Source organism: Aotus nancymaae, unplaced genomic scaffold, assembly GCF_030222135.1.
Source record: "Aotus nancymaae isolate 86718 unplaced genomic scaffold, 86718_ANA_hifiasm-v0.15.2.pri h1tg000076l, whole genome shotgun sequence".
In the NCBI taxonomy this organism is placed as follows: domain Eukaryota; kingdom Metazoa; phylum Chordata; class Mammalia; order Primates; family Aotidae; genus Aotus; species Aotus nancymaae.
This window is the reverse complement of record NW_026988491.1, coordinates 4,454,500-4,478,993: the sequence shown is the minus strand read 5'-3', so window position 1 is coordinate 4,478,993 and position 24,494 is coordinate 4,454,500. Positions and strand designations below refer to the sequence as shown.

Below are 24,494 nucleotides of genomic sequence, written 5' to 3'. Positions count from 1 at the left end.
GGAAATTAAAGCCTGTCCTCCACTCCCCCACCCCAAGCACCGCAGGAGGCCACCACTAGTTAGTGGGTGGACATTCTTTTGGGGAGCTGTCCCTTCCCCTTTGGAAGTAGATAAAGCCCCTGCCTCCCTGGTCTGCAGGCGCTCCACCCACTGCTGATGTCTGTGATCTGGGGAATTGTGGTCTGAGAAGGGATTAGTTTGGAGGGCAGGCAAAAGAGCCGGGCAGAAAGAGGCCCCAGGATGTTCAGGCTGAGAAGTCAAAAGGGGATGAAAAGCAGAAAGGAGGGCTGGGCGCTGTGGCTCAAGCCTGTAATCCAAGCACTTTGGAGGCCAAGGCGGGCGGATCACCTGAGGTCAGGAGTTCAAAACCAGCCTGACCAACATGGTGAAACCCCGTCTTTATAAAAAAGAAAAATAAAAAAAAAAAAAAAAAAGAAAAGGGGAAAGGAGATGGTGGAGATAGTGTCTGCAGCTGCCAGCCTTGCCCCCATCTTCACTTGTAAGGAAGTTTCTTTCTTTGATCGTGATAAATCTGGCCTGTGGATGCCTTTCCCCAGAGAATGCACCGCACAGGAGGACATCACGTTGTATACAATTTCAGGGGGCTTACTGATGCAACCCCCTTTGCAAAAATTTTAACAGCGAGAAAATTATGACAGTGAAAGGGATCTGACCTAACTGATTCCATCTTGCTTCTAACCCCTAAACTGTCCTTGTTCATTCCTGGGCATAGGTCAAACTTTTTGTTTGTTTGTTTGAGACAGATTTTTGCTCTTGTTGCCCAGGCTGGACAAGATTTTTGCTCTTGTTGTCAGTCTTTTTGTTTGCTTGAGACAAATTTTTGCTCTTGTTGTCCAGGCTGGAGTGCAATGGTGCAGTCTCAGCTGACGGCAACCTCCTCCTCCTGGGTTCAAGCAATTCTCCTACCTCAGCCTCCCTAGTAGCTCAGATTACAGGAGTGCACCACCACACCTGACTAATTTGGTATTTTTAGTAGAGACGGGGTTTCTCCATGTTGGTCAGGCTGGTCTTGAACTCCTGACCTCCAGTGATCCACTCACCTTGGCCTCACAAAGTGCTGGGATTACTGGCATGAGCCACCATGCCCAGCCTGTTTGTTTGTTTTTTTGAGATGGAGTTTTGCTCTTGTTACCCAGGCTGGGGTTTAGTGGCGCGTTCTCAGCTCACTGCAACCTCCACCTCCTGGGTTCAAGAGATTCTCCTGCCTCAGCCTCCTGAGTAACAGGGATTACAGGTGCCCACCACCACCATGCCCGGCTAATTTTTTGAATTTTTAGTAGACACAGAGTTTCACAGATTGGCCAGGCTGGTCTTGAACTCCTGACCTCAAATGATCCACCCACCCTAGCCTCCCAAAGTGCTGGGATTGCAGGCATAAGCCACCGCCCACGGCTGCAAATTTACAGTTTAACTTTGAAACAAAGATAACAACCCTCTCCCAAAATAAACCCCCTTCTTGCCTGGGGACCAGACTGCCTTTCTAAGACTAACAAATTAGCCACAAGATTAGAAATTGTGGTTTAGGAGTCATGCAGGTAGAGGCCACGGATTCTAAACTTCCCCAGTTGCTCCTAGGGATAGCATTACTACTGTAAAACCTAAGATTGATGCTCAAGATATTTTTCTGATCCTGTACTCAATGGATCTGCTGGCAACACACAGATTAATAAACAGGCTCATCTGGTCTTGTGGCCCCCACCCCGAGATCCACTCAGCACAAGAGAACAGCTTCAACCCCTATGATTGCATCTCCAATCTGCCCAATCAGTACTCTCCACTCTCTCGCCCCCTACCCAGCAAATTATCCTTAATAAAACCCGGTCTCTGAATTTTCAGGGAGACCGATTCGAGTAATAATACAACTCGGGTCTCCCATTCAGCCGGCTCGGCATGAATTAAACTCTCTATTGCAATTCCCGTCTCGATAAATACACTCTGTCTGGGCAATGGGCAAAATGAAGCCATGGGGTTTTCCTACTGACCCTCTGCTGCACATCCCCGACAGCCCTGTTAAGAACCCTTGGTATCGCCTGGCGCTGTGGCTCACGCCTGTAATCCTAGCTCTTAGGAAGGCAGAGGAGGGAGGATAGTTTGAGCCCAGGAGTTCGAGACCTGCCTGGACAATATAGTGAGACCCCGTTCTCCACAAAAAAGAAAAAAACAAAAAGACACACAAAAAAAGTACCCTTGGTATTATTGTTCTACGCTTCCATTTTACCGAGGTGGATCCTGAGGCCCAGAGTTGGCAAAGGGTTTTTCAAGGTTGCAGAGCGCGCAGAGGATTAGAACCCAGACTTCCATGGCCGGGCGCGGTGGCTCACGCCTGTAACCCCAGCACGTTGGGAGGCCGAGGCGGGTAGATCACGAGGTCAAGAGATGGAGACCATCATGGTCAACATGGTGAAACTCCGTCTCTACTAAAAATACAAAAAATTAGCTGGGCATGGTGGCGCGCGCCTGTAATCCCAGCTACTCAGGAGGCTGAGGCAGAACTCAGGCTGGGTTCAGAATTGCCTGAACCCAGGAGGCAGAGGTTGCAGTGAGCCGAGATCGCGCCATTGCACTCCGGCCTGGGTAACAAGAGCGAAACTCCGTCTCAAAAAAAAAAAAAAGAAAAAGAACCCAGACTTCCAGCACCTGCGGAGTCGGAGACGCCCACGGGCCACGCCCACCTGACCGGTTGAGTGGAGGGGGCGGGCGAGCCGGAGGGGCGGGGTTTGTTAGCGTTCCGCCTCCGCCACCCGGGTTTGGGGGTGGGGCCTTCTTGCAACCTTCGCGGCTCCAACATGGCTCCGCGGCTGTGCAGCATCTCTGTGGCGGCGCGGCTGCTGCTGGAGGGCCCGGGGCCCCGCGCCGGGGACGTTGCGGCTGCAGCTGCGGCGCGGTGAGAGCCCAGCCAGGAAGGGACAGACGCACACGGCGAGGGTGCAGGGGCGGGGGGCCAGGGTCTGGGCCGTGGGGGAGGGGCTGAGAGTCCTCGCTTGGAATCTGGGGGTTAGGGGCGGGGCCAGGATCGAGGCCTAGGGAGGGGTCTGAGCAAAGAATGGGGGAGGTGAGAAAGGGATGGGTAGGGTCTTACTTTTGATTGGGACAGGGTTGTGATGGGACCTAATGAAAGATGATGAGAAGGGCCGGTACTGGGCCCTGGAGAGTGGGAGAGGGCAGAGGACAGGAGGGGCGAGTGTCCCATTTCCAGGCGTAGCCTATAATTTAACACCCACCGGGGGCTTCTGGTAGAGTCCGCTCCTCCCTCTGGAAGTTCTGAGGGAAAGAGATGATGGCAGGGGAGCAGTGGGGGATCCCCAGGGTCCTTGGCTGCACAGACCCTTTGCTCCCCCACTTCAAACTGTACAGGTGGGGAAACGGACTCCTGAGAGGGAATGGGAGTTGTCCAAGGTCACCCTCCCTGCTGTGCTATGGCAGCACTGGATCTGGGACCCAGTTTGCCAATGCGCCTTGCACTTTGTACTCAACTGGTAGCCTCCTGGGAGGGGGAGGCTGGCTGGGCCATGTGCTCTCAGTCTGGGCTTTTGTTTGGGCCCTGCTCTGGGCTGAGCTAGGGCTTGGCCTCCCTGACTGGCCCTGGGCAGCCCCTCGGCCCTCGCTCCTTGGTCCCCAGAGCCCTGTATTTCCCCCATCTCTCCATGTATCACCCTGCACAGTGATACATGACTTGGTGCTTGTCTGTCTCTCTCACTAGACCATGATCTCATTTTTCTGTGTTTCCCCAGCTTTCCACCCTCAGAGGGCTCAGGACTGTGTATGGTCAAGGAATGAGGACAGGTCAGGTGCGGTGGCTCACGCCTTTAATCCCAGCACTTTGGGAGGCCTAGGTGGGCGGATCACGAGGTCAGGAGATCAAGACCATCCTGGCCAACTTGGTGAAACCCCCGTCTCTACTAAAAATAAAACAAAAAAATTTAGCTGTGCTAGTGGCGCACACCTGTAGTCCCAGCTGCTTGGGAGGCTGAGGCAGGAGAATCACTTGAACCTGGGAAGTGGAGGTTGCAGTGAGCCGAGATGGAGCCAGTGCACTGCAGCCTGGCAACAAAGTGAACCCATCTCAAAAAAAAAAAAAAAAAAAATGAGGCCACCTGTCCCCCCACCCCCAACCTGTGAAAAGAAAGCAAGCATCCCTCCTGCCCTGCAGCCCAGGAATGAAGCTGCAAAGTTCTGTAGAGCCTGCCTGAGATGTTACAGCACAGAGCAGTGGGGCTTTTGGACAGCTGGGAAAGAGGAGTGGCATGGGCCCCTCCCCACCCAGACTGCCCAATAATTAGGGAGCGAGCTGACATCTTGGGAAGAGCCTAGAGTTTGCCTGGCACTAGCAAATCTAACTTAGACTTTCTAGGTGGGGTGACCTCAGGCCTCTTTAAGCCTTAGGCTCCTCATCTGTAAAATGGGAGTAATCAGACAGGATGCATCTCAGGGTTGTTGAGGATTAAAGATGCTGGTTGGCTGGGTGTGGTGGCTCACATCTGTAAGCACTTTGGGAGGTCTCAAACTCACGTCAGGAGTTCGAGACCAGCCTGGCCAACATGGTAAAACCCTGTCTCTACTAAAAATACAAAAAAGCATATGGGCTTGGTGGCTCGCGCCTGTAATCCCAGCTACTTAGGAGGCTGAGGCAGGAGAATCGATTGAACCCAGGAGCTGAAGGTTGCAGTGAGCCAAGATCTCACCACCCTGCACTGGAGTGTGGGTGACAGCAAGACTCTGTCTAAAAAAACAAAGATGCCGTGTTTGTGAAGTGCCTAGCACTTGATGAACATGCAGCAAGTGTTGCTCCTTGCCCCTAGCCTATGTTTCAAGCAGTTTCTGTGTGAGACCCACATAATGTTGAGACTCAAAGAGCCCTGGGAAGATCATCTTTTATGACCCCCTTATTTTCCAGATGAAGACATCAGGGTTGGGAAAGGGACAGAATGGATTGGTGGTAAAATCATTTATGTGGAAAACACCCAGAGGCCATAAAAGGAGCATGGGTCTCAGAGGCAGCCTGCTGCCTCTCACTTACTCAGTAATCCTGGAGGAGTTGCTGAACCTCTGTTAGCCTCAGTTTCCTTTTTTGTAAAGTGCGGATGGTGATCCCTGCTTGTTTTCGGCAGGATTGCTGTGAAGACACTTGGATTAATATTTATCAAGTCCCTCAAGGACTATCTTAGTTACTTATGCCTTAATTCCACATTGTATCTCTGAGAACACTCCTTCCTGCTGTCCCTCAGGTTGCCCCATATCTCTCTGGAGTCACTAGTAGGGCCAGCAGCAGCCCTTCTGGCCTGTAGAGGTTTGGGGGCAATGAGGCTGCTGGGGTGGGGACAGTGTGTGCTTTGAAATCAGATGGACCTGAACCAGGCACCGTGGCTCATGTCTATAATCTTAGCACTTTGGTAGGCCAAGGTGGGAGGATCACTTGAGCCCAGGAGTTTGAGACCAGCCTGGGCAACATGGTAAGATCCTGTCTCTATAAAAAATACAAAAATTGTCTGGGTGCAGTCGCTCCTGCCTGTAATCCCAGTACTTTGAGAGGCCAAGGCGGGCGGATCACCTGAGGTCAAGAGTTTGAGACCAGCCTGGCCAACATGGTGAAACCCCGTCTTGACTAAAAATACAAAAATTAGCCAGGCATGGTAGCACATGCCTGTAATCACAGTTACTCTGGAGGCTGAGGCAGGAGAATCACTTGAACTGGGGAGGCGGAGGTTGCAGTGAGCCAAGATCACGCCACTGCACTCCAGCCTGGGTGACAGAGAGAGACTCCGTCTCAAAAAAAAAAAAAAATTAGCTGAGCGTGGTGGCGTGGGCGTGTAGTCCCAGCTGCTTGGGAGGCTAAGGCAGGAGAATCGGTTGAACCTGGGAGGCAGACGTTGCAGTGAGCTGAGATCGTGCCATTGCACTCCAGCCTGGGTAACAGAGTGAGACTCAATCTCAAAAAACAACAATAACAACAAAAATTAGCCAGGCATGATGGTGCGTACTTGTGTTCTCAGCTACTCAGGAGGCTGAAGTAGGAGGATCATTTGAGTCTGGGAGATAGAGGCTGCAGTGAGCCATGATTATGTCACTGTACTCCAGCCTGGATAACAGAGTGAGATCCTGTCTCAAAAAAAGAAAAAAAAATAGAAGAAGAAAAAAGAAAGGTGAAGCTGAGCTAGGATCAGAACCTGGGTTTGTCCAGAGTTTGTGCTCTTAAGCACTAGTTCTGCTGTTGGTATTAAGGAAGGAAAGGACCGCCGATCCCTGAGTCAAGTCACTCTGGGTCAAGGTCTACCCTTTCTTTCCTTTCATACTTCCCAGCTTTCATCATTCTCATGCAAGAATGTCCTAGCTCCCCCTTCATTCATTTCTCAGACTTGGACTGTGCACTCACCATGTGCCCGGCACTGCTCCAAGCATAAGGGATATAGCAGGGATATAACAGAACAGATAAGGTTTCTGCCCTTCTAGGGCTGCCTCCAGTGTGGAGACTGACAATAAACAAAGCACATGGCTGGGTGCAATGGCTCATGCCTGTAATCCCAACACTTTGGGAGGCCGAGGCAGGTGGATCACCTGAGGCCGGAGTTCGAGACCAGCCTGACTAATATGGTGGAACCCTGTCTCTACTAAAAATACAAAATTAGCCAGGCATGGCATTGCATGCCTGTAATCCCAGCTACTCAGGAGACTGAGGCAGGAGAATCGCTTGGACCCAGGAGGTGGAGGTTGCAGTGAGCTGAGATCGCACCATTGCACTCCAGCCTGAGCAGCAAGAGCAAAATTCCATTTCAAAAACAAAACAAAAACAAAAACAAAAAAAACAAAGCACATAATAAGCCAAAAGATAGAGTGTTTTTGTTTGTTTGTTTGTTTTTAATTTTTAGTAGAGATGAGGTCTTGCTGTTTCCCAGGCTGGTCTCAAACTCCTGGGTTCAGCCTGGTGCAGTGGCTCACGCCTGTAATCCCATCACTTTGGGAGGCTGAGGCAGGCGGATCATTTGAGGTCAGGAGTTTGAGACCAGCCTGACCAACATGGCGAAACCGCATCTCTACTAAAACACAAAAATTTGCCAGGTGTGGTGGTGTGCACCTGTAGTCCCAGCTACTCTGGAGGCTGCGGCAGGAGAATTGCTTGAACCCAGGAGGTGGAAGTTGCAGTGAGCTGAGATCGCGCCACTGCACTCCAGCCTGGGCTACAGAGCAAAACTTCATCTCAAAAAACAAACAAACAAAAAAAACGCTCCTGGGTTCAAGCAGTCCTCCTTCCTCAGCCTCCCAAAGTGTTGGGATTACAGGCATGAGCCACCGTGCTTGTCCTAATATAGTGTTTTAGAAGGTGCTCTGGAACAAGTTAGAGAGCAGGGTAAGAGGGCTTAGGGAGGTCAAGAGTAGGAGAACATTGTAATTTCACTGAGAAAGTGAAATTTGTATTCTTGCGAATGTGCCCTTGGGGATGCTGGCTTGGAGTTCAGACCCTTCTCTGAGATATTTGACAAGCCCCTTCTTAGATTTTACCTGTAGAAAAGAGCTTTAGGGAGGGGCTTCACCACCCTGCTTGTTTGACAGATGGGGAAACTGAGGCCCATGGGCAGGAAGGATTAGTGGGAGGAGACAGGAGCCCATCAGAGCTCTTGAAGTTTCCAGTGTTCCAGCCCCCAAACTCTCTCTTTAGGGCTGGTCACTTGACTGGTATTTATCTTGGTCAGTGCTGAGGTTAGTAAATTACTCGGTCTAGTTCTTTTTAGAGCAAAGGTCTTGGTTGACAAATAGTAGGAGCTGCTCTCCTTCCTGCCCCTCTCCCTCCAGGGGAGGCAGCCCCTCTATATTAAAACAAAAGGTCAGGTCTCTCAGTGGAGGTTGGCTTTCAAGGAAGGAGCGCTGGGTTGGTTCTTAACTCTGGCCTCTGACTTTCTGTTCAGCTTTGGGCAAGTCCTTTACACTCTCTGGGCTTCTTTTTATTTTATCCTCTCAAGGATGGGAATACTAATATTACCAGTACTGTACGATCATTGCATAGTCAGTGAGATCATGCAGCTGAAAAGTGTATCACAGATCCCTGGCTTAGAGCCTCCCTTATTCTGGTCCAAAAACTTCACAGACCACACTACCCATCTAATGATAATTGTCTTTTTGGGCCAGGCATGGTGGCTCACGCCTGTTATCCCAGCACTCTGGGAGGCCGAGGCAAGCGGATCACCTGAGGTCAGGAGTTCAAGACCAGCCTGACCAACATGGAGAAACCCTGTCTCTTCTAAAAATACAAAATTAGCCAGGCATGGTGGTGCATGCCTGAAATCCCAGCTACTTGAGGCTGAGGCAGGAGAATCGCTTGAATCCGGGAGGCAGATGTTGTGGTGAGCCGAGATGGCTCCATTGCACTCTAGCCTGGGCAACTAGAGTGAAACTCGGTCTCAAAACAAAAAAAATATAATTGTCTTTTTGCTAATAAAGCAAATGCGTGTACAATGACCAAGAGAGTCCATGAATTCAGAAATGCTTAGCACACTTTTAAAAATCTTTATAAAAAATTATAATGAATAAAGAAAAAGTTAGCCATCTCTTATTCCTTTTTTTTTTTTTTTTTTTTGAGACGGAGTTTCGCTCTTGTTACGCAGGCTGGAGTGCAATGGCGCGATCTCGGCTCACCGCAACCTCTGCCTCCTGGGTTCAGGCAATTCTCCTGCCTCAGCCTCCTGAGTAGCTGGGATTACAGGCACGCGCCACCATGCCCGGCTAATTTTTTGTATTTTTAGTAGAGACGGGGTTTCACCATGTTGACCAGGATGGTCTCGATCTCTTGACCTCGTGATCCACCCACCTCGGCCTCTCAAAGTGCTGGGATTACAGGCGTGAGCCACCGTGCCCGGCCCTCTTATTCCTTTTTCCCAGGTTAAGCAGTATTAACAGTTTGGGACAAGTAATTTCTCTTTTTTCTTTCTTTCTTTCTTTTGTGGGGGAGGGTGTGGAAACAGTCTCACTCAGTCACCCAGGCTGGCGTGCATTGGTGCGATCTTGGTTCACTGCAGCCTCTACCTCCTGGATTCAAGCAATTCCGCCTCAGCCTCCAGAGTAGCTGGGACTACAGGCACACATCACCACTCCTGGCTAATTTTTTGTATTTTTTTTTTTTTTTTAGTAGAAGTGGGGTTCTGCCATGTTGCCCAGGCTAGACTTGAACTCCTGAACTCAGGCAATCCACCTGCCTTGGCCTCCCCAAAGTGCTAGGATTACAAGCATGAAACATCATGCCCAGCCTCTTTTTTTTGAGATAGGGTCTGGCTCTGTCACCCAGGCTGGAGTGCAGTGGCCTGGTCATGGCTCATTGTAGTCTTGATTTCCTGGGCTTCATGCAATCCTACTAAGTCTCTCAAGTGGCTGGCACTACAGGCATGTGTCACCACACCCAGCTAATTATTGTATTATTTTATTTTTTTGAGACAGAATATCGCTCTGTTGCCCAAGCTGAAGTACAGTGGCAAGATCTTGGCTCACTACAGCTTCAACCTCCCGGGCTTAAGCGATCCTCCCACCTCAGCCTCCCAAGTAACTGGGACTACAGGCACAAAACGTCATGTCCAGCTAACTTTATTTTTTGTAGAAACAAGGTCTCACAAGGCTGTCCAGGCTTGTCTCAAACTCCTGGACTCAAGTGATCCTCCTGCCTCAGCCTCCAAAAGTGCTGGGTTTACAGGCATAAGCCAGTCATATTTATTTTATTTTTTGTAGAGATGGAGTCTCGTTTTGTTGCCCAGGCTGATCTCAAACTCCTGGGCTCAAGTGATCCCCTGACATCAGCCTCCCAAAGCACTGGGATTACAGGTTTTTAGCCACCATGCTCAGCCGATTTTTGAATTTTATCAGTCCCAATGGCTGCTCCATACTTTGCAAAAAAGTGATGTTTTTATTTGCAAGACATTTGTTCTTTTTTTTTTTTTTTTTTTGAGACAGATTCTCCCTCTGTTGCCCAGGCTAGAGTGCAGTGGCATGATCTCAGCTTACTGCAACCTCCACCTCCCGGGTTCAAGCAATTATCCTGCTTCAGCCTCTAGAGTAGCTGGGATTACAGGCGCCCACTACCACATCTGGATAATTTTTGTATCTTTAGTAGAGATGAGGTTTCGCAATGTTGGCCAGGCTGGTGTCGAACTCCTCACCTCAGGTGATCTACCCTCCTCAGCCTCCCAAAGTGCTGGGATTACAGGGGTGAACCACCATGCCCAGTCTAAGACATTTGTTCTAGCCACAAAAAAGTCTTAAAAAGGGATAGGGCTGGCTAGGCAATAAACAAAAAAGAAAAAAGGGATAGGGCTTGCTGCCACTCAGGGACCCCTCTTGCCAGGCTCCCTGGCTAGGAATTGTCTCCATCGGGAGACTTTTTTCAGGCCTGGCTGTAAGCTGCACCAAGGCTATGGAGCAAGAAGATTGGTGGCCTCAAAATAAGCACCCCCTGCCCCCTGCTGGGACTCTTAGACCTTGGGTATGTGTTTAGGATGGGGGTGCAGTTCTGGTCCAGTTAACGCTGGCAGCACATCCCCCATTGCCCTTAACCACGGTGCTCATGGGCAAAGCACATAATCGATTTTATTGATTATTCATTCATTCATTCATTCTCACAGTATCCTATTGAGATAGGCAGAACAGGTGTTGGCTGGATGAGTGAATGCATCTTGCTTTGCAATGGCTTTTACCCCCTCTATCTGCCACTATCTGCCAAACCAGCCCTGGGGACTGGCCAGCTCACCTCCTCTTCTGTAGAGAGGAGAGTCTGCCCAGGTTGCCAGAAGCAGAGTTAAGACTGGCTCACCTGGGCTCTTCCAGAGACCTCTGCTATAATTGTGTCCCAAGGCCCATTTCTTCTAGTGGACTATGAGCTCCTCAAGGACAAAGCTTATTTGTATTTGGCTTTCCACTTTCCGGATCAGGGTGGAGACATGGGCCAAGTGTACTGTGAGTGCTGGGGAGGATGGTGAGAGAAGTCTTCTTGTTAGAGGGGACAGAACTTGCAAAGAAAGCACAGAGTAACCGCCTGGTGTGTTCAGGGAAGAGCACACCTGAAGAGTGAGGTGTACAGGTAAGGGGGCCGGAGGGGAGCTGACAAGTTAGGTTGAGTTGTCAAGGGCTTTGGGCACGATGCAAGCTGAATTTGGGGTTTATCTTCTTGGCAAGAGGCTGCAGTTGTGTTACCCAAGTAGAGGCCTTCTTGGAAGGGGGATGAAGTGGAGGCAGGGAGGCTAGAGAGAGAAGTGGGAGGTAGGGCTGCCTCTACTGGCCTCCTGAGGCTCTGCACAACTCCAAGAAGCCAACTGGGCAGCTGGAATCTCTGTGGAAAGAAGCTGGCTCCAGTAGCATTTCACACTTTGGAGCTGCCACAGGACTTCGTGGACCTGTTCCCAGAAATGTGGGTCACTGGTCTAGGGGAGCAGGACATCCAAGCAGATGGAATTTGCTGGGGTTCCCCCCACCTCCGCATGTCCCCCTCAACTCCTCTGTCCTGCAGTTTCTATTCCAAGGACAATGAAGGCAGCTGGTTCCGCTCCCTCTTTGTTCACAAGGTGGATCCCCGGAAGGATGCCCACTCCACCCTGCTGTCCAAGAAGGAAACCAGCAACCTCTACAAGATCCAGTGTGAGTGGCTGCTGAGCTGACCAACCTCTGCCCTTTGAGGGGCTCTGGGGGCCTGTGAGGCTCCAGCATGGAGATGGAAGGGTCTGGAACATCCTCAGCTGTCCTGGGACCCCTGGCCTTGATGGGCTCCCTCACCCCAAGTTCTTCCTTGTGTACACACCCTACCTCACTTCTTGCTCTCTGTCCTCTGTTGCAGTTCACAATGTAAAGCCAGAATACCTGGACGCCTACAACAGCCTCACGTGAGCATCCTGTATCCACCCATCCCAGCCTCTGCTTGGGTGGGGAACACACTCTCAGCAAATCCATAGAACATCCCCAACTCCGTTCTTTTTGCAGAAATCCAGGAGATGTAGATTTCTTTTATTTCTTCCTTTTTTTTTTTTTGAGATGGAGTTTCGCTCTTGTTGCCCAGGCTGGAGTGCAATGGGGCGATCTTGGCTCACTGCAATCTCTGCCTTCCAGGTACAAATGATTCTTCTGTCTCAGCCTCCCAAGTAGCTCGGATTACAGGCATGTGCCATCACACCTGGCTAATTTTTTTCTATTTCTTAGAGACAGGGTTTCACCATGTTAGTCAGGGTGGTCACAAACTCCTGACCTCAGGTGATCCACTCGCCTCAGGCTCCCAAAATGCTGGGATTACAGGTGTGTGCCACGGCACCATGTTCCTTTTTCTTTTTTTTAAAGAGATGCAGTCTCCAAGAGGCAGAGGTTGCAGTGAGCCGAGATTGTGCCATTGCACTGCAGCCTGGGCGACAAGAGCAAAATTCCGTCTCAAAAACAATGACAAAGAAAGAGAGATGGGGGTCACACTTTGCTGCCCACACTGGTCTCAAACTACTGAGCTCAAGCAATCCTCCTGCCTCAGCCTCCCAGTGTTGGGATTACAGGTGTGAGCCACTGTGCCCAGCCAGGATGTAAATTTCAGAGTCGGAAGTCCTGAAACCTCTTTTCTAGCTTCTGCATTTTAGAGATGGAGAGTCTGAGGCTCAGCCTCAGGGTCTGCAGTTTGAACTGAGTTTGAACCCTTATCTCAGAGGCCCTGGTAGCTATGTGAATCCTGCCCCTTCTCTGTGCCCCTCCCACAGGGAGGCTGTGCTGCCCAAGCTACACCTGGATGAGGACTACCCCTGCTCACTCGTGGGCAACTGGAACACGTGGTATGGGGAGCAGGACCAGGCAGGTAAGGTGGTCACCTAACCAGTGCCAGCCCAGGCCTTCAGCACTTTTCACACTAGGCCATCCTCCACTCCCTCTTTACAACAGCACCTGGTGGGGCTCTTCCTAAAATCTCATTGCCTCACTCCCCTTCTCAAACACCTGTCCTGGCTCCCCTGTGCCCTCAGGGAGACCCACGAAGCCTTTGAGTCCTTCCCAGCCCCACCTCCAGCCTCATGGCGCCACATCCTCCTTGCTCAGTGCTGTGCCACCCAGGACTCAATTCCTCAGATTGACAGTTTCACTCTAGTTCCAGACTACTGCTCATGCTCTTTCTTCTGCCTTAAGCATAATTTCTTCCTTGCCTGCTTTACCTGGATCACCCATCTTTCGTTATTTTTGAGACAGAGTCTTGCTCTTGTTGCCCAGGCTGGAGTGCGGTGGTGCAGTCTCGGCTCACTGCAACCTCTGCCCCCTGGGTTCAAGTGATCTTCCTGCCTCAGCCTCACGAGTAGCTGGGATTACAGGTTCCCACCACCATGCCCAGCTAATTTTTATATTTTTTAATAGATACGGGGTTTCACCATGTTGGAAAAGGCTGGTCTTGAACTCCTGACCTCAGGTGATCTGCCTGCCTCGGCCTCCCAAAGTGCTGAGATTACAGGCATGAGCCACTGCACCTGGCCTTTTTTTTTTTCCCTTTTTCTTGTGAAACAGCGTCTCGCTCCGTCACCCAGGCTGGCGTGTAGTGGTGTGATCTCAGCTCACTGCAACCTCTGTCTCCTGGGTTCAAGTGCTTCTCCTGCGTCAGCCTACCAGGTAGCTGGGATTATAGGCGTGTGCCACCATGCCCAGCTAATTTTGTATTTTTAGTAGAGATGGGGTTTCACCATGTTGGTCAGGCTGGTCTTGAACTCCTGACCTCAGGTAATCTGCCCACCTCAGCCTCCCAAAGTGCTGGGGTTATAGGTGTGAGCCACCACTCCTGGCTTATTTTTTTTTAATTTTTCTATTTGGGACAGGGTCTTGCTCTGTCATCCAGTTTGGAGTGCAGTGGTATGATGATAGCTCACTGCAACCTTGAACTGGGCTCAGGAGATCCTCTTACCTCCGCTTCTTGAGTAGCTGGGACCACAGGCATTCACCACCATGCCTGAGCCAGTTGTTTTCTTTTGTTTTGCTTTGTAGAGATGAGGTCTTGGTATGTTGCCCAGGCTGGTCTCAAACTCCTGGGCTCAAGTGTTCCTCTTGCTTTGGCCTCCCAGAGTGTTGGGATTGCAGACCTGAGCCACTGTGCCTGGCTGATCTTGAGGTTTTTTTGTTTGTTTGTTTGAGATGGAGTATTGCTCTGTCCCCCAGGCTGGAGCGCAGTGGTGCTATCTCAGTTTACCGCAAGCTCTGCATCCTAGGTTCAAGTGATTGTCTTGCCTCAGCCTCCTGAGTAGCTGGGATTACAGACACGCGCCACCACACCTGGCTTATTTTTGTATTTTTAGTAGAGACAGGGTTTTGCCATATTGGTCAGGCTGGCCTGAAACTCCAGACCTCAGGTAATCCACCCACCTTCGCCACCCAAAGTGCTGGATTACAGGTGCGAGCCACCGTGCCCAGCCTTTTAATATTTTTTGAAACTGAGTTAGGTCTTGTTGCCAAGGCTAGAGTGCAGTGGTGCAATCTCACCTCACTGCAATCTCCACCTCCCGGGTTCAAGCAATTCTCCTGCCTCAGCCTCCTGAGTAGCTGGGATTACTGGTATACGCCACCATGCCCGGCTAATTTTGTATTTTTAGTAGAGATAGGGTTTAGCCATGTTGATCAGGCTGGTTTTGAACTTCTGACCTCAGGTGATCCACCCACCTTGGCCTCCCAAAGTTGATTTTTAAAAAATTTTATTTAATTTAATTAATTATTAATTAATTTATTTATTTGAGATGGAGTTTCACTCTGCCACCCAGGCTGGAGTGCAGTGGCACAATCTTGACTCACTGCATCCTCCACCTGCCAGGTTCAAGCGATTCTCCTGCCTCAGCCTCCTGAGTAGCTGGGATTTCAGGTGTTTGCCACCACGCCCGGCTGATTTTTGTATTTTTAGTAGAGATGGGATTTCACCATGTTGGCCAGGCTGGTCTCAAACTCCTAACCTCAAGTGATCTGCCTGCCTCGGCCTCCCAAAATGCTTAGAAGCCTAGCCAATAATATGATTTTTAGAAATTCTAACAGTACAAAGAGTTTTACAGGCAAAGTAAGCTTCCCTCCTGCCTGAGGCCCCACAGGCCTCCATTATATGTCCCAGGGGCATCTACTATCAATCTCTTAAAGTCGCCATTAAGAGGTGATGCGTAAATCAGCATCTCTGGATGTGTCCTTGCCCCGTCAACACATGAGGCAGCATATCACATATACTCTTCTGTTCCTTGGCTCCTTTTTTCAATGCACTATCTTGGAATGTTCCATATCAGCCCATCAGATTTCCCCTGTCCTTTTGTCCAGCTGCCCCTTTGAGGCCTGATGGTCTTCCTTATGCATGTTCCCAGGGCACAGGACACATCTGATCCTGTTGTTGCTATTTAAGGAAGGTGGGGTAGATAGGCGCATTATTCCCATTTTCTTTTTTTTTTTTTTTTTTTTGAGACAGAGTCTCACTTTGTTGCCAGGCGCCAGGCTGGAGCGCAGTGGCACAATCTCGGCTCACTGCAACCTCCGCCTCCCGGGTTCAAGCAATTCTCCTGCCTCAGCCTCCTCAGTAGCTGGGACTACAGGCGCACGCCACCACACCCAGCTAATTTTTGTATTTTTAGTAGAGACAGGGTTTCACCATGTTGGCCAGGATGGTCTCGATCTCTTTTTTTTTTTTTTTGAGACGGAGTTTCGCTCTTGCTGGAGTGCAATGGCACGATCTAGGCTCACCGCAACCTCAGCCTCCTGGGTTCAGGCAATTCTCCTGCCTCAGCCTCCTGAGTGGCTGGGATTACAGGCACGCACCACCATGCCCAGCTAATTTTTTGTATTTTTAGTAGAGATGGGGTTTCATCATGTTGACCAGGATGGTCTCGATCTCTTGACCTCATGATCCACCCGCCTCGGCCTCCCAAAGTGCTAGGATTACAGGCTTGAGCCACCGCGCCCGGCCTATTCCCATTTTCAAGATGAGAACATTGAGGCTTAGAGCAGTCTAAAGCCACTGGGCTGAGCTAGAGCTCAACTCCAGTTCTCCTAGACCTGTTTCTGGGGTCATCCCCTCCACAGCATGGTCTTCCACCAAGGCAGAGGAAACTCAGAGAGTCTTGCTGCTACAGGGAACCAGGTTGCCTGCCTCCCCCACCACATACACACTCAACCAACCTTGGGGAGATCATCTGCTGGGGGTCCCAGCAGCCCGCTGACCTATACCTCTCACCCCCAACAGTGCACCTGTGGCGATTTTCAGGTGGCTACCCAGCCCTCATGGACTGCATGAACAAGCTCAAAAACAATAAGGTATGTTAGTGTCCTCTAAGCACACCTCTCTGGATGTTAGATGCAGCCCAGCCCTGTGCTGGGGACTCCTCTGCCACCCCATGAGGCACACTGTCAGGATGGAGGCACTTCCTGGTAGCTGTGCCTTTACCACCATGCCCACAGGAGTACCTGGAGTTCCGAAGGGAGCGGAGCCAGATGCTGCTGTCCAGGAGAAACCAGTTGCTCCTCGAGTTCAGCTTCTGGAATGAGCCACAGCCCAGAGTGGGTCCCAACATCTATGAGCTGAGGACATATAAGCTCAAGGTGCCTCCCTCCGACGGACCCCTTGCTACCCCCCAACTTCCCTGCTGCAGTGCTGCTTTGCAGCTGCCCCAACACCTAGATTGGGGCTTCTGGCTTCTCTTTTCCTGTGGGCTCAGAGCAGAGTTGTGTACACATATGTGCAAACATGCATATACCAGATGTGCACCAGGGCCTGCGAGTGAGGCCACACAGCCGCTGGAGCTGGGGAGGTGGGGAGACAGGGCAGTTTCCCCTCCTTCCTTGGCTGTGATGTTATGAATACAAGGTGGGGGCTCATTCCCATCATCCCTTTGGTTCTCTTTCAGCCAGGAACCATGATCGAGTGGGGGAACAACTGGTAAGTGGCAGCACCAGGACTGGGTTGGGGGATAACCTGCTTACCCGCCCCACCAAGGCCCCTGGTGGGCCACCTTTTTCAGAGCCATATCACAGGGAACTCAGTACCCTCTGTCCCACAAGGATTTGGGAGAAGGCTCCAACCAGGAGGTGAAGATCTCCTAGTTGTGAGCCCTCTGTTGGTAGAACACCGAGCCATCAGCCCTTTCCTGTAGCATCCTGGAGAACCTTGGGTTCTACCCAGGCCCCTCCTGTGAGGTGTGGCCAAGGAATCAGCCTCAGTACTCTTTGCACCAGCCCTGGCTTCTGCCTCATATTATTCTGCCTTCTCCAGGGCTCGGGCCATCAAGTACCGGCAGGAGAACCAGGAGGCAGTGGGTGGCTTCTTCTCACAGATTGGAGAGCTCTATGTGGTACACCATCTCTGGGGTAGGTTGAAGACCTTCCAGGAGGCTTTTGTGAGTTCTCTTTCTCCATTGTCACTCTCTGTAGCCAATGGGGATGCATTAGTGTCCTCATAGAACTTAATGTAGCATGAGACACTGTCTTAGATGTAATGTCACAAAAAGATCAATTTCAGATTATTACTAATCATATTTGGAGAAAATAGGGAGGTCAGGTGTGGTGGCTCATGCCTGTAATCCTAGCATTTTGGGGAGCTGAGGTGGGTGGATCACCTGAGGTCAGGAGTTCGAGACCAGCCTGGCCAACATGGTGAAACCCCATCTCTACTAAAAGTACAAAAATTAGCTGGGTATGGTGATGCACATCTGTAGTCCCAGCTACTCAGGAGGCTGAGGCAGGAGAATCGCTTGAACCCAGAAGGTGGAGGCTGCAGTGAACCGAGATTGCACCACTGCACTCCACCCTGGGTGACAGAGTGAAACTCTGTCTCAAAAAAAAAAGTAAGCAGGGAGAGGTGATGGCAAAAAACACAGGGGATCTACATTTGTCTAGGTAAACAAAGAAGGCCTCTCTGAGGGAGTGAAATGTAAGCTGAGAGCCAAAGGATGAGAAGGAGCCAGCTGTGAATTGCTGGGTGAAAGCATTCCAAGCAGATGGAGCAGCACATTAAAAGGCCCTGTGGTGGGGCAAGGCCTTCGGGGTTTTGAGGTGTGGCAAGGAGGCTGGTATGGAGTGAGTAAGGCAGAATGTGGGGAGATGAAAGAGGAGACAGGGAATGAGTTGGGATTTATTATAAATGCAACGAGAGACTATTCATTTCACACAACAGTGACATGACCTGATTTTTGCTCTAGTATGATTTCTCTGGCTGCTCTCTGCTTTGTTCAGAGTGCTTGGTAGGGGAGCAAGAGAGAAAGCAGGGCTTCAGGAGACTGTTACTCTACTTCAGGCAAGAGGGGATGGGCAGTGGGATGCTGAGAAGTCCACAGATTTGTTCGTCTAGAGGTGGAATCAGTGGGACATGTGGATGAATTGTCTGTGTGGGGCAAGAGAAGGAGAAGGGCATTCCAGAAGAGCTCCCGGGCTTGTGCTTCAGCCGCTGTGTGTTGTTTACTGAGTCTGGGAGGTTTAGGGAAGGAGCAAGTCATTGGGGTCAGGAGCCTAATCTTGGCCCTTGGAAGTGTTACTTTTTTTCTTTTTTGAAACAGAGTCTCACTCTGTCCCCCAGGCTGGAGTGTAGTGGTGCAGTCTTGGCTCACTGCAACCTCCCCTCCACCTCCCGGGTTCAGGTGATTCACCTGCCTCATGCTCCTGAGTAGCTGGGATTACAGGTGTGCACTATCATGCCCAACTAATTTTTGTATTTTTAGTAGAGACAGAGTTTTACCATGTTGACCAGACTGGCCTCGAACTCCTAGCCTCAAGCAGTCCACCCGTCTCAACCTCCCAAAGTGCTGGGATTATGGGCATGAGACTCCGTGCCCAGCCGGAAGTGTTACATTTAAAATGCTGACACAACAAAGTAGAGATGTCAAGTGGCAGTAGATGGATATAGGAGTCTGGAGCCCTCGGGAGTGCTTGCGAGTAGAAATATAAATGTAGGTGATATTAACATAGGTACTGATTGGATGGATTGTTAAAGCAGACAGTGTTTGCTAGCAGTCTGAGGGAGGCATCTAGGGAAGAGGAGACAGCAGGGCAGGGTTTGGGGGCCTGTGCGAAGAGGGCCTTATGCTGGGTAGGGATCCAATCCTCTGTGGCTGAGGAATGAGCCTGTGCCTTTCTCACAGCCTATAAAGACCTGCAGTCTCGGGAGGAGACACGAAACGCTGCCTGGAGGAAGAGAGGCTGGGATGAAAATGTCTACTATACAGGTAAGTAAAGCTTTTGGAGGTCTTCTGCTGAGAGCCCTGTTTGAGGATGGAATCCCCTCTGTAAGGAGATACAGCCTTTCTTGATTACCTTCTGTGATGGGGAACTCACTTTTAAGACAATGAGTTAGTGGGTTCCTATCCCAGTGGCACACTCCATAGGATACCAGCAGGCCTAGGTGAGTACTCTAGGGGCTGATAACATAGCCAGGGCCATGCCTCTGCCTAGATGTGGATTAGCGCCCATTGTGACCTTGGGCACGGTTCTTCACCTCGCCGAGGCTGTTCCCTCATCTGTAAGATGGTGATGGTGAAAGTGCCTCCCTCAGAGGGCTGTTTAAGGGAAGATTCTACAAACTATTTTGTTTTATGATTTCATATTTTATTTATTTATATTTATTTTTAAATGTTATTTGAGACAGAGTATCGCTCTGTCATCAGGCTGGAGTGCAGTGGCGCAATCTCGGCTCACTGCAACTTCTGCCTCCTGTGTTCAAGCAATTCTCCTGCCTCAGCCTCCTGAGTATCAGGGACTACAGGCGTGCACCAGCACACCCAGCTAATTTCGGTATTTTTAGTAGCGATGAGGTTTCACCATGTTGGCCAGGATGGTCTTAGTCGCTTGACCTTGTGATCTGCCTGCCTCAGCCTCCCAAAGTACTAGGATTACAGGTGTGCGCCACCGCACCCGGCCCTATTTTGTTTATTTTTGAGACAGAGTCTTGTTCTGTTGCCCAGGCTGGAGTACGGTGGCATGATCTTGGCCCACTGCAACCCTTGCCTCCCAGGTTCAAGCGATTCTCCTGCCTCCCAGGTTCAAGCGATTCTCCTGCCTCAGCCTCCTTAGTATCTGGGATTACAGGCATGTGCCACCATGCCTGGCTAATTTTAGTATTTTTAGCAGAGACAGGGTTTCACCATATTGGCTAGCCTGGTCTCAAATTCCTGACTTCAGGTGATCTGCTGGCCTTGGCCTCCGAAAGTGCTGGGATTATAGGCGTGAGCCACTGCGCTCAGCCCACAGACTCGTTTATAAAAAGTGCTTTCTCCAGGGTCTGTCACAAAGGAACCATGCAGGACATTATTTTATTTTATTTTAATACTTTAAGTTCTGGGGAGGAAATGTTTATGAACAAGGTTTTTGTTTTTGTAGAGATGCAATCTTGCTGTGTCGCCCAGGCTGGTCTCGAACTCCTGGGCTCAAGCAGTCCGCCCCCCTCAGCGTTCCAAAGTGCTGGGATTATAGGCATGAGCCACTGTGCCCAGCTTTGAACAAGTTTTTCTTTTTCTTTTTTTTTTTTTGGAGACGGAGTTTTGCTCTTGTTACCCAGGCTGGAGTGCAATGGCACGATCTCGGCTCACCACAACCTCCGCCTCCTGGGTTCAGGCAATTCTCCTGCCTCAGCCTCCTGAGTGGCTGGGATTACAGGCACGCGCCACCATGCCCAGCTAATTTTTTGTATTTTTAGTAGAGACGGGGATTCACCATGTTGACCAGGATGGTCTCGATCTCTTGACCTCGTGATCCACCCGCCTCGGCCTCCCAAAGTGCTGGGATTACAGGCGTGAGCCACCGCGCCCGGCTTGAACAAGTTTTTTGCTCAAGGTGTTCGCCACTTTGCTAGGAACCCTGAAACCACCTAGAGTCAGTGGGTGCTAATTGAGCCCTCACCGTGTGTTGGGAACTGTGGTGGGTAGGTGGTTGAGGGGCGCATAAATGAACAAGAGCCTGTCCTGGCCACTGAGAAGCTTACAGGGATCACTTACCAAGTGGTATGAGGGAGAATGTGTCTGTTGAAGAAGTTAGCAGGAGCCTTGCTATTCAGTGTGGTCCCAGCCAGCTGTAGTGGCTCACAACTGTAATCCCAGCACTTTGGGAGGCCAAGGCAAGAGGATCACTTGAGGCCAGTAATTTAAGACCAGCCTAGGCAACATAAGGAGACCCCCATCTCTACACAAAAATTTTTTAAAATTAGGCCAGGTGCAGTGGCCCACGCCTGTAATCCCAGCACTTTGGGAGGACAAGCGGGAGGATATCGAGACCATCCTGGCCAACATGGTGAAACCCTGTCTCTACTAAAATACAAAAAATTAGCTGGGGGTGGTGGTGGTGGGTGCCTGTAGTCCCTGCTACTCAGGAGGCTGAGGCAGAAGAATCACTTGAACCAAGGAGGCGGAGGTTGCAATGAGCCAAGATCACGTGACTGCACTCCAGCCTGAGCAACAGACTGACTCCAACTCAGAAAAAAAAAAGTAGCGGGGTGTGGTGGTGTCCACCTGTAGTCCCAGCTACTTAGAAGGCTGAGGTGGGAAGATTGCTTGAGCCCAGGAGTTTGAGGCTACAGTGAGCCATGATTGTGCCATTGCACTCCAGCCTGGGCAACAGTGAGACCTGTCTCAAAAAAAATAAAAATAAAAATAAAAAACAGGCCAAGCACAGTGGCTTACACTTGTAATCCCAGCACTATATGAGGTCAAGATGCGTGGATCAGTTGAGCCCAGGAGTTTGAGATGAGTCTGGGCAATATGGTGAAACCCTGTCTCTACTAAAAATACAAAAATTAGCCAGGCGTGGTAACATGAACCTGTAATCCCAGCTACTTGGGAGGCTGAGACACAAGAATCACTGAACTCAGGAGGTGGAGTTTGCAGTGAGCCAAGATCTTGCCACTGCACTCCAGCCTGGGAGACAGAGTGAGACCCTGTCTCGAAAAAAATAAATAAAATACAAAACAAAATCAAGTGTGATCCCAACAGACAGTATTAGCATCCCCTGGGAGCTTGTTAAACACGACAGATCTCCATCAGGCTCAGGGGCCCACGCCTGTAATCCCAGCACTTTGGGAGGCTGAGATGGACATATTACCTGAGGTCAGGAGTTCGAGACCAGCCAACCAACATGGAGAAACCCCATCTCTACTAAAAATACAAAATTAGCCGGTGTGGTGGTGCATCCCTATAATCCCAGCTACTTGGAAGGCTAAGGCAGGAGAATCGCTTGAACCTGGGAGGCAGAGGTTGCAATGAGCTGAGATCATGCCATTGTACTCCAGCCTGGGCAACAGGAGTGAAACTCGGTCTCAAAAAAAAAAAAAAGAGATAAATCTTAAGCTTCCTGCAACCTACCGAATCAGAATCTGCACATTAACAGAATTGCCAAGTGATTTGTATGCACATCAAAGTTTGAAAAGCTCTGAGCAAGAGGAAAGAGTCTAACCTCCTGGATGACCTTGAGCTGACCCTTTCTAGGCTGCAGCCTCCCCATCTGGAAAATGAGGCAGTTGGATTAAATCAGTGTTTTTCAAGCCTCAGCCTCTTGAGGACCCTGCTCACAGCTTTTGTCCTAGCAGTATACTATCATTATAATTATTTTCTTGCTTTGTTTTCTTTTCTTTTTTTAGAGAGACAGGGTTTCACCGCTTTGGCCAGGCTGGTCTCAAGCTCCTGACCTCAGGTGATCTGTCCGCCTCGGCCTCCCAAAGTGCTGAGATTACAGGTGTTTGCCACTGCACCTGGCCTCTTTGTTTTTTGAGATGGAGTTTTGCTCTTGTTGCCCAGGCTGGAGTGCAATGGCTCAATCTCAGCTCACCTCAACTTCTGCCTCCTGGGTTAAAGCGATACTCCTGCCTCAGCCTCCCAAGTAGCTGGGATTACAGGCACGCGCCACCATGCCCAGCTAATTTTGTATTTTTAGTAGAGAACATGGTTTCTCCATGTTAGTCAGGCTGGTCTTGAACTCCTGACCTTAGGTGATCCACCCTCCTCGGTCTCCCAAAGTGCTGGGATTACAGGTATGAGCCACCGCACCCAGCTGCCATTTTTCTTTAAATCACCCTATTTTGTTTTGAACCTAGCTTTGTCCTCAGTAATAATATCTATGAAATCATTTTTCACTCTGCTAATTATTATTTTCAAACACAAGGAAAGTAAACATATAACTATTAAAATTTAAGAAAATGTTATTCTTATCACCCCTGAAGTCCTATCTTATCGTATAATTTGAGGGATCTGGTGGTCTTCATGGGCCCTTTTAGGAGGGCAATGGGACATTCCTTTCATAGCATCTGGGTCTTCCTCCTCCCCACTCAAAGGCCAACACGTGTGGGTGGGGCCAGGGGAGGTTGTTGGCTTGCTTGAGGCCCCTGTGTGACCTCTGCCTTTCTCTCTCTGCAGTCCCCCTGGTGCGACACATGGAGTCTCGGATCATGATCCCCTTGAAGATTTCACCTCTCCAGTGATGCTGCCTACATCTCCACCTCCTTCCCCTTCTCCCTCAGGGCAACCTGGACAGACAGTGGCGCTCCTGGTTCTGCTGTGTTGGTTTTGTCTTGGCTCCGGGAGGACTCTGAGGGGCAGTGCTCAGCTCAGACAAGGGGGAACTGAAGGATGACAAGTTCTGAGGATTTACAGCTCTGCCCAGGCACTTTCCACCTTCCCTGCCTGCCTCCTTCCCCCTGCTAGAAGTAGTTTCTAATTTCCCTGAATGAAGAATAGTGATCTTTTAGGCCTTATATATTCTCCTAAGATTCCTCATCTCAAGGCTACTAGTCCCCAATTATCACCCATGTAAATCTTCCATTTAGCTTGCACAAAAGGTAGCATGTCCAGTGGCTACAGGTGGGGTGGGAAGAGAGGAGGCCAGGCCAGGCCCTCAGGAATTCCCTGGTCTCCACTGGGCCACCCACTTGCTGGACAGTCTGAGCCAAGTCCCTCCTGCTGGAGAAAAGCCTGGAACTGCCAAAAAAAACCAACAACAACAAAAAACACCTCATCAGCACAGTCAGAGGGAGGTCCAGACATTCCACCCAGACAGGCTGGAGAAAGGGATGGGAACCAGGAAGGATTTAGGGGCAGGAGACAGACACATAACAGGAACTCAGAAGGTAGAACTTAGAATTCAGAACTTGGGCTTCAACTGCAGAATTTGGAATCTGGAATAGAGAATTGGGAAGATAGAACAGAGATGACAGAAGACCACTTGAAGAGAAGTTCCTAATACTAGATGGAGAGTGGCTTGGCTGTTTTCCCCTACATATTGGGGTTGAGAACTTAAAAGTGTAGTTCCACTCCTCCTATGCAGAAAGTCTCTCCTGCCCTCCCTCCTTCCTGCAGGCAAATGTACAGACCAGGGTCTGTTTCCTCACCCTATCTTACCTTTCCCCTACTTCACATTCTGTTAGCCCAACCTTCATTCTGCAGGGCCACCTGGTGTGTGGAGGGGGGTCAGTGACCCCCATACCTCATCATGAACCCTTGGGTAGCTTGATTCTGCTTCCCATCCAGGAAAACTTGTGCTGGAGTTGCTGATGGAACCAATTAAATATTTACTATAAA

The 24,494-nt window shown here is 50.2% G+C and overlaps 1 protein-coding gene across 3 annotated transcripts in view; it reads left to right on the top strand.

The window, feature by feature from the left end:
- NIPSNAP1 (nipsnap homolog 1) overlaps window positions 1-24,494 on the top strand; it is a 34,828-nt gene extending 10,334 nt beyond the window's left edge. For 2 of the 3 annotated variants that reach the window (XM_064367884.1, XM_012464948.2), the window contains 9 exons: window positions 11,498-11,625; window positions 11,822-11,867; window positions 12,717-12,811; window positions 16,193-16,263; window positions 16,408-16,548; window positions 16,854-16,885; window positions 17,219-17,313; window positions 19,080-19,163; window positions 23,334-24,494. In XM_064367884.1, coding sequence (XP_064223954.1) covers window positions 11,498-11,625; window positions 11,822-11,867; window positions 12,717-12,811; window positions 16,193-16,263; window positions 16,408-16,548; window positions 16,854-16,885; window positions 17,219-17,313; window positions 19,080-19,163; window positions 23,334-23,398 — 757 coding nt within the window. In that variant the 3' untranslated portion in view covers window positions 23,399-24,494. Of the gene's footprint in view, window positions 1-2,776; window positions 2,906-11,497; window positions 11,626-11,821; window positions 11,868-12,716; window positions 12,812-16,192; window positions 16,264-16,407; window positions 16,549-16,853; window positions 16,886-17,218; window positions 17,314-19,079; window positions 19,164-23,333 lie in introns of those variants that run through there. The other variant, XM_012464949.3, reaches the window with a different exon arrangement.